This window comes from Adelges cooleyi, unplaced genomic scaffold, assembly GCF_023614345.1.
Source record: "Adelges cooleyi isolate 19-005CV unplaced genomic scaffold, UGA_ACOO_1.1 ACOO_flye_CR_arks_rails_tigmint_CR_PRNA_8, whole genome shotgun sequence".
NCBI classification, from domain to species: domain Eukaryota; kingdom Metazoa; phylum Arthropoda; class Insecta; order Hemiptera; family Adelgidae; genus Adelges; species Adelges cooleyi.
The window spans coordinates 4,495,195-4,509,371 of record NW_026096513.1 but is presented as its reverse complement, the minus strand read 5'-3'; the positions used below and the strand labels follow the sequence as shown (position 1 = coordinate 4,509,371).

At 32.0% G+C, this 14,177-nt stretch overlaps 4 protein-coding genes across 5 annotated transcripts; 1 reads left to right on the top strand and 3 right to left on the bottom strand.

Annotated features, from left to right (window-relative positions):
* Positions 1 to 207: 207 nt before the first annotated feature.
* LOC126845661 (uncharacterized) lies at positions 208 to 2,997 on the top strand. 2 transcript variants are annotated; one of them, XM_050584464.1, is made up of 7 exons: positions 208 to 341; positions 571 to 716; positions 805 to 1,008; positions 1,298 to 1,483; positions 1,549 to 1,678; positions 1,747 to 1,950; positions 2,033 to 2,996. In XM_050584464.1, the coding sequence occupies exons 2-7, from the start codon at positions 663 to 665 to the stop codon at positions 2,350 to 2,352; spliced, it is 1,098 nt and encodes a 365-aa protein (XP_050440421.1). In that variant the 5' UTR covers positions 208 to 341; positions 571 to 662; the 3' UTR covers positions 2,353 to 2,996. The 2 variants fall into 2 exon arrangements, with proteins under 2 accessions (XP_050440421.1, XP_050440422.1); XM_050584465.1 differs by having other exon boundaries at positions 215 to 341; positions 574 to 716; positions 2,033 to 2,997.
* A 308-nt stretch (positions 2,998 to 3,305) lies between these two features.
* LOC126845718 (neuralized-like protein 2) lies at positions 3,306 to 4,710 on the bottom strand. Its single transcript, XM_050584562.1, has 2 exons — positions 3,705 to 4,710; positions 3,306 to 3,622 (listed from the first exon to the last, which is right to left on the bottom strand). The coding sequence occupies exons 1-2, from the start codon at positions 4,363 to 4,365 to the stop codon at positions 3,507 to 3,509; spliced, it is 777 nt and encodes a 258-aa protein (XP_050440519.1). The 5' UTR covers positions 4,366 to 4,710; the 3' UTR covers positions 3,306 to 3,506.
* A 1,680-nt stretch (positions 4,711 to 6,390) lies between these two features.
* On the bottom strand, positions 6,391 to 10,052 carry LOC126845788 (5-methylcytosine rRNA methyltransferase NSUN4). Its single transcript, XM_050584687.1, has 9 exons — positions 9,832 to 10,052; positions 9,579 to 9,758; positions 9,356 to 9,513; positions 8,948 to 9,273; positions 8,744 to 8,875; positions 8,452 to 8,606; positions 8,230 to 8,354; positions 6,761 to 6,898; positions 6,391 to 6,672 (listed from the first exon to the last, which is right to left on the bottom strand). The coding sequence occupies exons 1-9, from the start codon at positions 9,925 to 9,927 to the stop codon at positions 6,534 to 6,536; spliced, it is 1,449 nt and encodes a 482-aa protein (XP_050440644.1). The 5' UTR covers positions 9,928 to 10,052; the 3' UTR covers positions 6,391 to 6,533.
* On the bottom strand, positions 10,018 to 13,861 carry LOC126845789 (pleiotropic regulator 1). The gene is made up of 8 exons (XM_050584688.1): positions 13,621 to 13,861; positions 13,422 to 13,528; positions 12,725 to 12,879; positions 12,419 to 12,657; positions 12,006 to 12,350; positions 11,817 to 11,935; positions 11,425 to 11,758; positions 10,018 to 10,314 (listed from the first exon to the last, which is right to left on the bottom strand). The coding sequence occupies exons 1-8, from the start codon at positions 13,660 to 13,662 to the stop codon at positions 10,255 to 10,257; spliced, it is 1,401 nt and encodes a 466-aa protein (XP_050440645.1). The 5' UTR covers positions 13,663 to 13,861; the 3' UTR covers positions 10,018 to 10,254.
* Between the last annotated feature and the right edge of the window lie 316 nt (positions 13,862 to 14,177).

Here is a 14,177-nt window from a genome sequence, read left to right as displayed (position 1 = left end):
CTGTCATTAATAATTAATTTACTGCCGTAGCACGTACGCCGCGCTGCCGGCCGATACAAAATTGAAGAAACTGGAATCAATCCTGACAACGCGATCTGACCGCAAAAACATCAACCGCGTGACATTACCGTGGTCGCGGTAACAAAGAACCCCAACCGAATACGGTAGTATTGTATTTACTGTACATGGTCTTTGGCACGACTACGAAATGACATGCACGGGATAACCTTTATATTATATTATTAAAATAAACACACGCTCGGCGCTCGTCGAATAGTACACATTCTATATAAACGGAAGTTCTAATTTTAAACGTCAAAAGAAGTTATTTTCATACACAGGTACTTTCCTGAGCTTATTTTAAACGTTCGTTTTTTTCAACTTATCACCCGACCGATGTAAAAGATTTTATTAAAATTAGTTTTTTATCTTGTACATTTAAGTCAGATAATAAGTTCCGAATAGATTTTCATTGTTTTTTTTCATCTCTTATCAGTTAATTGCAAAATTTTAGTTGTATATTGTTTTATTATTAACGCATTTTAATTGTTAATTATATATTTTTTTTAGTAGATACGTCGTACCGGTCTACGATTATTAGTGAATTTTTTCGAATAATAAACCTATTCTGACTACATATTCAACTGATTTCATACACGATCATGGGGCGGAAGAAAATCAAAATATCTAAAATCACCGACGACCGAAACCGTCACGTAAGTACACCTACGCTGACCATTGACAATTTTATTTATTCAATGTCAATATTTCTAATGCAAACCGTCTCTCTCTTGTCCGATGTAGGTGACGTTCAACAAACGGAAATTTGGAGTTATGAAAAAAGCGTACGAACTGAGCGTTTTGTGCGATTGCGAAGTGGCCATCATTATATTTAACAAAGCCAATAGGTTGTACCAGTACGCCAGCACAGATATGGACCAAGTACTGCTTAAGTATACAGAATACAGCGAGCCTCATGAATCATTGACAAATGTTAATATTATTGAAGTAATGACTTGTATTTTTTTTTTTTTTTTTAATACGACAACATTGCTGATATAGAAAGACGTAACTTTAATAGTGTTTGTAATTCTCTGACTCCTCCATGAAAGTTTTATAAAAGCATAAAAAAACTATTTGAAAAATAACATATTATTTAACTCTGAAAATGTATGTAATTGGTATACAGAAATCTTGTGAAAATTGAGTTACGTCCTATGTTGTGACCGTCGATATAAATACATATCTCATCAATGCTTGTTAATCATCTAACAAGTATATATATATTTTTTTTTAGCAACTTAACAGAAGGGCAGGTAACCGTCTTTCGCGTGTGTCCCCGGATAACGAGATAAAAGAAGACAACCACATAGTTAACCATTCCATGCAACAAAAACAAATGTCTCCTTCCAAAATGAAAGCCAACAACACAATATCGGATGAAGAATTTCGACTACTTATGAAACACAGAGTAGACGATGATGTGCATATTTGATTTTAAAATAATTTGTTAATACTATCCAATCTAATTGCATTTTTCTAATTTAGGATGATAATAGTAACGAGTACGAGTATATTTCTACCTCGATGGGTTCCAAAAACGATCAAAAAGTTGTATCGATAAAACCAATAAATAATCATATGACTAAACAACAAATAGTGAGCGATTCGGATTTAAGTGAGTCATTAAACTTAATTATATGCCAACAATTATTTATTTGTTAAATAAAAAAAAATGTTTAACAGGCGAAGGAGAAATTAAAATACACGACGATGACGATGATGACGACGACGATGAAGACGACATTGAACCGAATAGCAAACCGTTGATTAGAAAATATCATTTGCCCATAGCCGTGCCTTTGGACCGAGCAAAGACAAACTCTGGTTTGGCCCAACCGAGATACAGTGCCGGCCCAAGACTTCAAACCACTCCAACTTTTCAATCGAGTAATATTGTTAAAACAAAATTTTGTTATATATTCAATTACGTGTTAAGCAAAGATACATTTTTTGTTAATTCTCAACATAGGTCTGGGAAAATGCGAAAACAAATTGACAAACGACGGACGAGTGCGTTATCGACCTTACAACATTTTGCAGAGTCAACGAAAAATTGTCAATTTGCCATTAAAAAAAGGCATGGAACTACCAAACGTGTCTAAGAGTCATCTCGATATCGGCGCGAGGTCGTCGCATCACACTCAAACAACATCTCACAAGTCTTTATTGCAACGACGTATTTATAACCAATCCACCAGACCCGTACAAATTACCAAGGAAATATCGAGTGGCTCAAACGTCAAAATTGATTTGACGCAACCGTGCATCAAATCAGAATACGATTCTTAGATTTGATATTAAAAAAAAAAAAAATGTCAAACGATTAACGTTTACATGCCATTTTTCCACATTACAAAATAGTTATGACTATGTGATTGATCTAAAGTGTCAGTCATTTTCAAATAAGACTGCGTATTATCTACCTTCATAAACGATTTTGAGATTCACCATCGTATCTCTACATTGTTGTTGAGCTCATTATGGTTTTCAAACTTGCTCCCATTAAAAACTATAACGTTTAAACTTACTACAATTGCAAATAATAATAGTGCCAATACAACCTGCATCGGTTTAACTGAACCGACCGACGCATTCAATTGTTTCTATAACTAAATACTATTCTTTGTGTTTTATGCTGTCTAATTTTTTAAGGTGGTATTATTATGTAGTTTCTATATACATATAATATATTAATTAGTTTTTATGCCCATTCCATTTAATATAATATCACGTGTGAATTTTAAGATAGTATTTTTTTTTTATTATATTATTATGTATTTTTAATAATTGCATCAATTAATATTTTATGTAATTTTCTAGTTTTAATTAGTATTATTATTATTAATACAAATTATTATACTTACAATACAATATATTTAAGTACCTTTTTATCTTATGTTCAAATAGAATTAAAAGTAATTTTGACAACAAAATATATATGTGCTACATAACGTAATTTTTTTGTCCTCATATTTTTAAGACGTCTGTGTTTTTTTATGTTACTCTAAAAAAAAAAGTTTGTGGTCCTAAAATACTTTTAAGGAATGTAAAATTGTATTGTGGCCAATGATGTGGGATTTGATTTTTATTTCCTTTAACCAAAATAAATTAATTTTTTTTCCTCATTTTTAATAAATATTTTAAAAAGTTAGTCCCACAGAGTATACATATTTTCATAAAAGTATTGGTACAAAATAAAAAGTTATTGTATGTTTTATTATTACAATAACTAATACTGACAAATGGCAACTTTATCCGCTAATTTTCAAATTAAACATTAAAATAACACAAAATTATAAATAAATAGTATTTGATCAAATACATTTTCAAAATGTTATTACTGTTATATGAAGTTGAAGGAAAGGTAAAATAAAAAAATATCTTATTATATAAATAAAAATTGGGAGCTAATGACTAATAAAATATAATAATGATAATAACAATTAAGTCTTATATAGGAGATACTCTTTTAAAGCGTTGGGTAATGGTAATTGGGAAATCGATGAAGCTTCGATATTTTTCAGAATGGATTCTCTGCACGCACTTTGTAGTGAATTAACTGAAAAAAAAAACAAATCTATTAATGTGAGAATACTTGTGAGAGCTAACATCATCAGGCCGTTTGTCAAAGCAACACTTACCGTTGTAAACTTGAACAATGCGCACTCTTTTGGTCGCACCGTACACATCTATCACCGCCCGGATGGGACAATCGTTGTACGGTATGACCCTGGAAAACGGTACGACAAATTCACCGTTGATGATGAAATGCATGATGGCCATGTTGTTGCCGCACGGCAAATAAAGTACGCCGACGCGACTGCCCACGTCCGTGGGTAGTTTTTCGGTTTTGTTTTCGCTCGACGACCGCAGGATGCTCGTCGGAAAAGTACCGCGGGACGTGTATATGTGATTGCCGTCCAGCCTGAAGTACTGGGTCTTGTGTTTGCCCTCGTACCACGCCTGGTGTTTGGTGAGCGCACACACCCACGACTCGCCCAGCGACTTGTTGGCCACCATGTCGGGTATGGCGCACTGGGGCAACAGGTAGCCGCTGTGCTGCAGCACGTCCGGGTCGAGTTGGGTGAGCCCGAGTCGGATGTGGCCGGACCAGCCGTTCTCGGAGCTCTCGATTTCGATGAGGAACACCTCGCCCGGGGACAGCGATCGTTCGCTGAACACGATGGCGTTGGCGAAGCTCATCTCGCGGTGAGCGACGGTGTTGTGTTCGTGCAAGCTCAGGTTGTAGCCGTGGTACTGGTGGAATCGGGTCTGGTGGCAAGCCAATGGCTTTTCCGACATGGTCCGATGCCTGTTGTCTCAAAACCAAAATATGCACACAAACGCGCACGCACACACACACTCTGTGGAGTCTAAACCGATAGCAATAACAAAACCGTTGCTCTCACCTCGGCCACCGTCATGGTTCGGGGCACATGTGCAATTCTGTCACCTAGAGGAGTAGAATAATTTTCCAATAACCGAGTGGCACTGTTGAGTGGCACAATATCCAGTTTGAATCTCATTGCTCGATTATCCTGGCTCGTGTTACGAACAAGTGTAGACACAGCGCGCACACACACTCACACACACGACATACCGAAACCTATTGTTGATAACAACAATAATAATAATAATAATAATAATCTTATCATCAGCGTTATTTTCAACAAAAGAAACCAACGCCCGTTCGGCGCAAAAACACGATATTGGTTTGGAACTAATTTTGAATTACACAAAAAAATATGTTTCTCGAGAATACTAATATTTATATTTATTTATTTATATATAATATATATTATACATATTATTGTATTTTGGTACCTGGAAACGGCGGGAATTGTATTAAACTGGAACGTGTCGCATTAAAACATAGCTAATATTAAAAAAAACGTATTAACGATTTTAAACAAGTATTTATGCAATTACTAATAATAAATTATAACACTAAAACGCGATTGATGTTAGTTTTATACTGTGATCTGTGTTTTCACTCGATTAAAAATTAAAATTATTTATATGAAATTGTATTTAAATAAGTTAGCAAATTAAGTTTATTATTTATTATTTTTGGTGCAAAGTTGAGAAGGTATTGGTTGCCTTTTTCTGAAAATTTGTTCCCATTTGCTGGTTTTTCAACCGAATAAAAAACAATTGTTTCGCTCAATGCAAATCAGATATTTACTAATACCATTACTAATACTCAAAAGTGATTTTTATCCTTTATTGAAAAATTCTTGTTGATAAATAAAGTACACTTTATTTGATAACATACAGATATAGCATAATATGCTTAAATTTGTTAAATGACGTTGACACAAATTTTGTTCATTGTATGAACATTTATATTATATTACCTAATGACTTTTACAATAAAAATTAACCAGCACAGTGTGATCGGTCTTCAGAAATATGATTTTATTATAACCGAGGTTTGATAGAATTACTCTAAAAAACGCTTTGAAGCGTATTAAACATTTTTATATTATTATTAAATTGTTTATCTGGATTATAGTTTGTTGCTATTTAAAAATCTCGCACCAAAGTTAAAATAACATAATTTATAGCTTCAATTTTTCTTCAATGATATTTTCCCAGTTTCAACTATTATTATTGCCACAGTTGTAGTTCTAAAACTTAAAAGTGGTTTTAATGTTTCAAAACACAAATGCAACAAAATAAAATAAAAATGTTTAAAAAGTCGAATTTGATTTTAGTCTGTAAGTAGCGAAAATCAATAAAAGTTACATCCGCCTATAAATAGTAGTTGCGATTATATGAATTTTGTATTAATTTATTTATTAACTTATGTTTAACACAATTGTAACTGTGATTTTTAATTTGTTTTATGAGTAAATAAAAAAAGTCATATTATAATGATTCTTAGGCTATGTTAAATTTAGCTGAAAAAATATTAGTATAACTCATTTTTAAACAATTTCAGAAAAATGTTATGGTAAAAAATTACTTAAAAAAACACAATCCACCATACATATATCAGGATAATTTTTTTGAAAAAAAAGCACTACTATTCATTTAATTATTTTTGCGATTTATGAAAAATGAGTCTCCTCCGAAATCAACATACCGTGAACGACCTAAGAACTAACCAAAAAACCAGTCGTAAAACAAAAGTCACACTGAACAGATTCCAAATAGGACTCACGTGTTTAAGCACACCAGTATGGTATTACGCCTACCGTACACATATATTGTTAAAAATAACTTTTATCAATTATTCAAACAAACGTCTTTGGATCACTTCAGTCGTCAGACATATGGAAGTCATCCTCAAAGTCAACGAAGACAAACAAAAAACACAGAAAATAAAACAATTTCTATGAACTTTGCTTAATAAAAAAGAAACAATAATTATAAACAACAATAAATTCAGTAATTATGACCTAAAAATTGTTGAACACACTGTAGAAATATTTCAGTATCGAGTTGTCAACGTTAAAGTATGTGAATTATTTTACTTTGACTAGTTTGCAACAATACAAAGGTCCGTAGTTAAGAGGTAGAAATGGAACCACCAGTTGTCCCAACCTCAAACCTTTTCCGAAAGAATACAACGAGTGCAACGGTTCAAATTGCTTTTTCAAGTCCCTGAAAGCAAACATTAAAATGTAGGGCTATACTAAAAGTGAACAAAGTTCAATAAAGTAGAGTAACCAATATATTTATGACAACATACTTCACCACGATTTGATAGTTTGTTTCTTCCCAGATTTTCTTCATGGCCATTTTAACGACACCGTCATTTTGTATTGGAGACAACGAACAAGTAGAATAAACCACAGTGCCGCCAACAGCTACGTTTTTCAACGCGTTACTAAAGACCGAACAAAATATTAATTTTAACATTAAATTAAAATTTCCTTTTTCTTTTAGTATATCTAATTAAGTGTCAAATTTGTAACCATTCTTCTTTTACAAATTATTGCTTTTTTTAATTTTAGGTACTTAACCCTCGATCACACTTTCTTAAGTTAATTTTTTAGTTCTTTTATTAGTGAATAATTAATAAATAAAGCTAACTGTAAACAATACCACATTTTATTATGTGTTAACTAAATTAGTTTATTAAATTCATCGCAAGCGAAATTAGTGAAAAAAAAAGAGTGTGAAGTTAAGCAAAAACAGTTTTTAAGATTAAACTTAGGATGTCAAGTTTGACTGTTTTGAGTATAACAATTTGAACAATGTAAAAAATAATTAGGTTTTTTGAATGTACCGTTTAATTTATGTAAAGTCAAGCAGATATTTTTTCAATTTATTTAGATGGCTGAATAAATAAATGGCTTGAATAGCCGAATACTTCTTTTGGTACAGTTAGTGCGGAGTAAAATAGTTTACCTCAATTATATGAACACAGATAATATAAGCAAACAATTCATCATTAATAAAACATAATCATTATACTACTCAGTCATTAAAAAGTTTTAAAAGTACTCAGTAAAAAATTAAATACATAGATCAGATAGATTATTTTACACTGTGTTCACAATAAGAATAAACCTTGGCACCTATCTGAAAGCCACGTGAAAAACTAGTTTTAAGGTAGCCGCTGAGGTTCGCTCTTATTGTGACCAGAGTATACTGTTATTATAAGAAGAAAACAATTTATATTTTGTTTATTACAACTGAAAATTGTGATGAATTTTTACGATTTATTCTTTTAGTTTTATATTTTTCAAATATATTTGTGGTTAATATATTATTTCTAATTTAAACTACCAGCAAATTACTTTGAATATTAAAAAAAAATTAATTTCTATCAATATTAATTGCTCCTTACATACTCTAACACATTTAATGAAGACTAACACGTTAGTTCACATTAGTTCAACAAATTTTAACATTTTTGCTTTATTCTACTAAAAACAAACACATTTTATTAGATAAAAATATGTAAAAATTAAAAAATGTTTGTTTTTGTAAGAATATTCACATATTTCTTTAATTTTTTATTATTGCTTTTATTTAATGAATTATTCACCTCAACAATTAAATTTTGAAATATCTTTTTAAAATGTATTTGATATTTTAACAATTGGTCGGTTTTACATAGTTTTAACTGCAAGAAAATAATCCCAGTCCTGTTGATTAGTATATATATATATATATATATATATTTGTACATATATTATTATTAAATGTTACCATAAAATAGATGCTTGTATTTCTGGTAGTTGAAGTCGTTCTTTGGCGCGAGTAGGCTTGAAAATATTGTTTTCGTTAACTTCTAAATTGTGACGATCGTTTGTACAAGGAACATCTACTAATATCTGTTCAAAATTCAGAAAAGTTATGTTTAAAACTCGAACGTTAGTAATAATTAGTTATAATACAAAACAATAATAGATAATGGTATTTTTTATTTACTTTGTTGTACACTCCGGGTTCGTCTATTTCTCGTGCGTTATTTTGCGTAATCACTAATCGATCACCCCAAGTCTTGTAGTCGTAAATGTACTCTGACATTACCCTGTGCAATTTGTTGAGCCTTGATTCTTGAACATCATTACAAACCAACGAATCTGAAATTAAAAAGAAAACTGTATTGTACAAAAATTAAATGTGTGTAATCGCAGACGTTTTAAAAACACCTTACGTCGATCCACAGTTAAGTAGTAAATATATATATATATATATCTTTTAGGTACAGATAATTTACCTGGTAGTAAAGTCTGCAACATAACCAATGCTTTTCCGCCGGGAGCCGAACACATGTCCAATACTCGGTCGCCCACTTTTAAATCCAACGCCAATACTGGCACAATCGAACCCCCGTCCATTAAATAGTAATCTGAAAATTAAATAATTTCAGCTCCGTCGGCAACTCATATTATGTTGTGCAATAGAATAAGTGTATACTAACTGCTGACATTGGTGATACCAGTTCTGGGATGCGGAAACGGCGAGGTGTCTCCACGATCGAAGGTGTACACTTGCAAATGAGATGGAATGACCAGAGGTTTGTCTTCTTCGATTATATTTAATGGAAAGTCTAAATCTTCTTGATAGTATTGATAATGTTGCGACTCGGGTATCCAATCTGTTTTGCCGTGAAGTTCGGTGGCTGGCACAAACTGATAAAGTCCTCCCAAGTTGGAGTTGCTTTCAGGATCTATGATTCTGCTTTCGTCGCATTCAGCTTCTGCAAGACTATCCTGGAGTGACGGTTTTTCTACGTATGGTTCCTGTCTTATAATGATATAATAGTAAGTAATCAAATATGTGATTAAATAGATCTTTATTTTTTTTTTGTTAAATTATGTTATACTACTTTTCGGTTTCATTGCTTAATAAGAGTCCTTCGAGTTTCCTATCGAGTTCTTTGATATCTTTATCTTTGTGTTTTTTCGTAGTAAACGAACGAGTCTGATTTTCAATCTTGGTCGCTTGCATTTCAACAATTTTTCTTATATTCATAGCTCCCATCCACTTAAAAAAAAAAACGGCATAATAACCGTTTGCCAAAGGCCAAATTAAGCTAAATCTGCAGTTACCTCTAAATTCTCGGCCGTCTTCTCTGGTTCGCCGTAATTATTAACGATGGCCATGTACTTGTGAGGCGACAACATAGCCAAACGCATCGATTTCCATCGTTTACCATAAACTGAACCATAAAAATCGTCAAAATGTTCCAAAGCCTTGTCCTTAGGATAAATTTTCTTTTTCAACACAGACTAACAAACACCAAAACAAAATCAATATAAAGACATTTTTTTATTGGATTTTAAAACATTCATGTCGTTTTACCCAGTGCGTTTTTTTGGTCCTGACGGGAACTTTTAAAATAACGCGGTTGCGGGACAATGTCTGCGGTAAAAGGACATTGATATTTTTCGGGATCATTTCACAAAACTATAAGTATCTAAATAATAAATACTTATGTCTTATTAGGTAGTAATAATATTTGAATTCGACACATTTGACACTTAAAAATAAAATAAGAAATCGTTTATTCAAAAAAAACATGTGATACGGATACCGCTAAACTATGATAACGTTATCTCTTATCAACAACTGTTATCATTATTTGTGATCTTTTTTACAATAATTAAATTATTATAGCACATACTGTAAATATTTAACAAATATTATTGTTGTCGGTCAGCTTGTGTCTACTTTAATATTATAATCATAACATATAAGGAAAAAAAAATGTACACATAAGTTGAATTAATATTTTCTCCTCCGCAGTATGTCCGGTTTCCAATTAATAGGATGGCTTTCTTCGGTCTGAAAAAAAAAATTGAGATTATAATATTTTTTGCTTTGATAATCTATTAAGTTATAAAAGTACATCTCAACTATTTATAGATAAAGGAAAGCTTTGAGTTTTACTATTTTACCTAACAGTTATGAATTATTCTTTTAATTTCAAAAACTTTCTTAACAAAATTTAATAAATCAAATTTTACTCTTAGTTTGTAATTCGGCAAGAAAAAAACCCAAAGCAAATACGTCTCAAATTTTGGGTTGTAAATTTAAACATTTAAATTCGACTGTTTTTTTTTGTACATATAAAAAATATACCACACATAAGTTATACAAAAAATTTAAATTAACAAGTTGAATAGTTTTTGTAGGAAAAATATTGAAATATACAGTACACTGTGCAAGACAGAATAAGAGAGTTTGCTATTAAAATTTGATTAAATATATATCTTTTAAGAGGACGTCACACACCTTTTCCTATTTTTTTCAAAAAACCCGCCTTGCGCGGATTAATTTTACAAAGGCTATAATCAAAACTACCAAATTTTTACATAATATAGACAACATTGTCTGAGTTCTACCATCGCCCTTTTATAAATATTTCAACCAGTTAATGACTAATTAACTAATTAAGAAAGGACTCTTTTAATAATGATATAGTGTTAGTTGTATTAGGTATATCGAAAAAATACGGATGATGGAACACAGATAATTTTGTCATAAATAATATGCATGAATTTCTTTCCTTAACTATATATGAAGCCTGAGGAAAATTAATTCGCGCAGAGCAGTTTTAAAGGGGAAAAATTGTAATTTATCCTATAGAAATGACTGTGATAGTCTGACAAAAAAAAAAATAGCAATCAACAAAGTAGCCTCATTACTATATTAATAAGTATGCATTATAGTTCAAACTCTAAATAAAGATTTTTCGAAAAATTGCCTATACTTTACTCCTTAAAAATGGACGATGTGGCGTCCTCTTAAGATGATTAATTAAAAATAAAATTCAACAAAATAAAACAATTTTACTATTATGTGAAGTTTATAGTGTACTATCGTAGCACAACAATTTAACTGGTGGCTAGTGAAGAATATTATAATAATATTGTAGTCAATAAGGTCACGTACGGCTGTATCGTCTTCTTTGTATAGTTTAACGGTCTTATCGCCGTCGGCCGTGATTAGTCTGGTACCACTGTGATCGAAAGCCATTGCGAAAACTCCGGCCTCGCTGTCCATTGAACCCGGTTGAACGGGAGCCTGTATTCTCTGGAAGTTATAACCCGTCCTCCAGTCCCAAGCGTACATAGTACCATTGTTTGCCCCAGACATGAGTACACCATCGGAATTGACGGCCATACAGTTGACGATGGCGTTGTGACCAGTGAGATTTTGAACAAACTTACCCTCCGGACAAGTCCATTGCTTAATGTTATCTGGACTGGCACTGGCAAACATGTATCTAAGCACAACACAAAACTTAGAGACAAATCAAACACTATGGCTTATTTAACGCTTACAATTTAGGATGTAAAACAAGAGACCGAACGCTTTTTTTATGATTTGTCAAAGTCGCTTTCGTCTTTCCAGCTGCCAAATCCCATAATCTAATCGTGCAGTCATGCGATCCAGTCAAAACCTGAGTTAGACAATTCAAATTTCATTAATAATAATTTACCATATTATACATGTTAAAATGGTCTATGAACCTGTGGTTCGAATTCTTGTGTGACAACACTAGCCACAGTGTTTGTATGACCAGTCAACGTATGGACGTTTGCCTTAGTGCGCATGTCCCATACACGAGCTGTGGAATCACGGCCGGCGGTCAACAATACATCGATGGTCGGATGAAGCGATAGACTGTAAACAGCACTCAAATGACCGTGATAATGTCTCACTACTTTGTTGTACTCCAAGTCCCAACACTTGACTTGTTTGTCTTCTCCACAGCTGAACAAGTACGGATGACGAGGGCTAACCTGTAGACCTCTGACCGTACTGACGTGTCCGGTCAACGAAAGTTTCAATTTACCGGTTGCCAAATCCCAAATCTAAGTACGAAATTAAAACCGTAGTACATTGATGAAATAACTCTCTAATGATGTCTAAATAATTTTACTTTGATAACTCGATCGCCCGCTCCGGTCGCAAACCATTCGTTACCGGGCTCGACGGCGATGCAGCGCACCCAACCCAAATGGCCAGAGATCACTCTGTACAATTTCCACGGTGGATGCCACTTGGGTTTCGGCATTATATGGTTCATAAGACGATTGGCAGCGGCTATGTTTTGGGTACTTGGACTCGACAAGACCATACTAGTTTCGGTGTTTTTGTTTATTTTTTCTGGGTTGTCGGCTAAAACCCAAAAGAAAAAAAACTTTACAAATATATTTAAAACATTTAACTAATCAAACCATCTTACTTATGGCCAAGGGCATGTTGTCTTTAAGTGAATCCAAGTGATCGTGTTTTATCAGATTAGGTTGTGATTTCTTCATATTAATCTTGTTACGTTCCACTTTATCAAAGACGAGGCCGTAACTATCCCGCGCTTTAACCATCTTTTTAATTTTTTCTCTGTAAATAAAAGTAATTATAATTAATTAAATTAAATTTTTTATTATCAAAAAATAATATTGAAAATATCTTTTTAAATTTTATTTTTTACATAATAGTAAAATTTTTCAAAAACTAACTGACCCATTAAATTCAAACTTTTTAGGGCTTTTATAAATGTTGTATAATTATATATAAAAAAATCCATGCTTGAACACAGTTTATTAACATATAATATGAATTATGAATAAAAGGCAAAATGTTTTAAGTGTGTCAAAATTGTGCTGATGAAATAATCATTGTTATTTTTTTTACTTAATAAAAAACAAAACTCATGGTAACAAAAAAAAGTTTTGAATATTAAAGCACAGCTTGTATCTATTTTGGCATGTGGACATCGGTAAACGAACTATATATAAAACGAAAATTGATTAAATGACACTGTTTTAAGTAATACATTTAATAATCACGCTTAACAGTATGTACTTAGGCGTTGTTATACAATAAAAAAGTATAGTGTATAACAATAGTTAAAATATTTAAAACGGTAAAATGATACTAACGCTTCTTCGTCGATTGGTGGCAACATTCCTTGACAAGACAAAAACATGTCGTGAGTCCTTTTCAGGGAACGGAACACCAACGTATGAACAGAATGTCTTTGAACCTCCTTTGAAAATTTTTTTTTAAAAACGCATTAGTATCGTTATGAAACTGATTAAGTATATTATAATAAAATTGTATGAATTGTCTTTTATTTACCTCCATTGAGTTCATCCCGTTTACTTGACTTCTTGCGGACATTATTGAGCCGGTGAAGTTTTTTCTAAATGAGATTATATTTCAAATATGCAAAACGCATCACTATTTTATTTGTTCTTTTTAATATTATAATATCAACACTAGAAATTAATTATGGAATGATTTAACGAAACGCTCTTGTTGGAAACCACGACAAATTCAAACACAACTTAGTACTTACGACTATAATATAGTTGTCGGCTGCGGGCTGTCGCGAGATAAACAAAACAGCATGTTACAATTAATAATAACTGATAAGATACCATGGTATATGTTTACAAACTCTTTGGTTACGCCCAAAACAGAATATTATTTTTATAATATTTTTTAAAAGTGGCCTCTACACTTGCGTACTATTCCTAAAGAAAACTCTGATTTAAGTTTTGAAAAAAATATTTAAATTCTTTATTAATTGTTCAAGGCATTAACTGTGTTAAAAATGCGTTACAAGAGTTGAAAAAAAAATTAACTATCAAAATAGTTAATTTTTTTCTATGGTAAACTGTAACAGTATGCTA

Bases quoted from the DNA above. Each gene is read 5' to 3' on its own strand.
- LOC126845661 (XM_050584465.1), top strand. From the start codon at position 663: ATGGGGCGGAAGAAAATCAAAATATCTAAAATCACCGACGACCGAAAC. The intron at 1,009-1,297 runs GTAATGACTTGT...ATTTTTTTTTAG, and splicing joins CAAATGTTAATATTATTGAA to CAACTTAACAGAAGGGCAGG. The intron at 1,679-1,746 runs GTGAGTCATTAA...AATGTTTAACAG, and splicing joins AGTGAGCGATTCGGATTTAA to GCGAAGGAGAAATTAAAATA.
- LOC126845718 (XM_050584562.1), bottom strand. From the start codon at position 4,365: ATGTCGGAAAAGCCATTGGCTTGCCACCAGACCCGATTCCACCAGTAC. The intron at 3,623-3,704 runs GTAAGTGTTGCT...TTTTTTTTTCAG, and splicing joins CATTGTTCAAGTTTACAACG to TTAATTCACTACAAAGTGCG.
- LOC126845788 (XM_050584687.1), bottom strand. From the start codon at position 9,927: ATGATCCCGAAAAATATCAATGTCCTTTTACCGCAGACATTGTCCCGC. The intron at 8,876-8,947 runs GTTAGTATACAC...TTTAATTTTCAG, and splicing joins TGGTATCACCAATGTCAGCA to ATTACTATTTAATGGACGGG. The intron at 8,355-8,451 runs GTAAATAAAAAA...AATTTTGAACAG, and splicing joins AACCCGGAGTGTACAACAAA to ATATTAGTAGATGTTCCTTG.
- LOC126845789 (XM_050584688.1), bottom strand. From the start codon at position 13,662: ATGTCCGCAAGAAGTCAAGTAAACGGGATGAACTCAATGGAG. The intron at 12,658-12,724 runs GTAAGATGGTTT...TTTGGGTTTTAG, and splicing joins CAACATGCCCTTGGCCATAA to CCGACAACCCAGAAAAAATA. The intron at 10,315-11,424 runs GTACGTGACCTT...TTTTTTTTTCAG, and splicing joins ACAAAGAAGACGATACAGCC to ACCGAAGAAAGCCATCCTAT.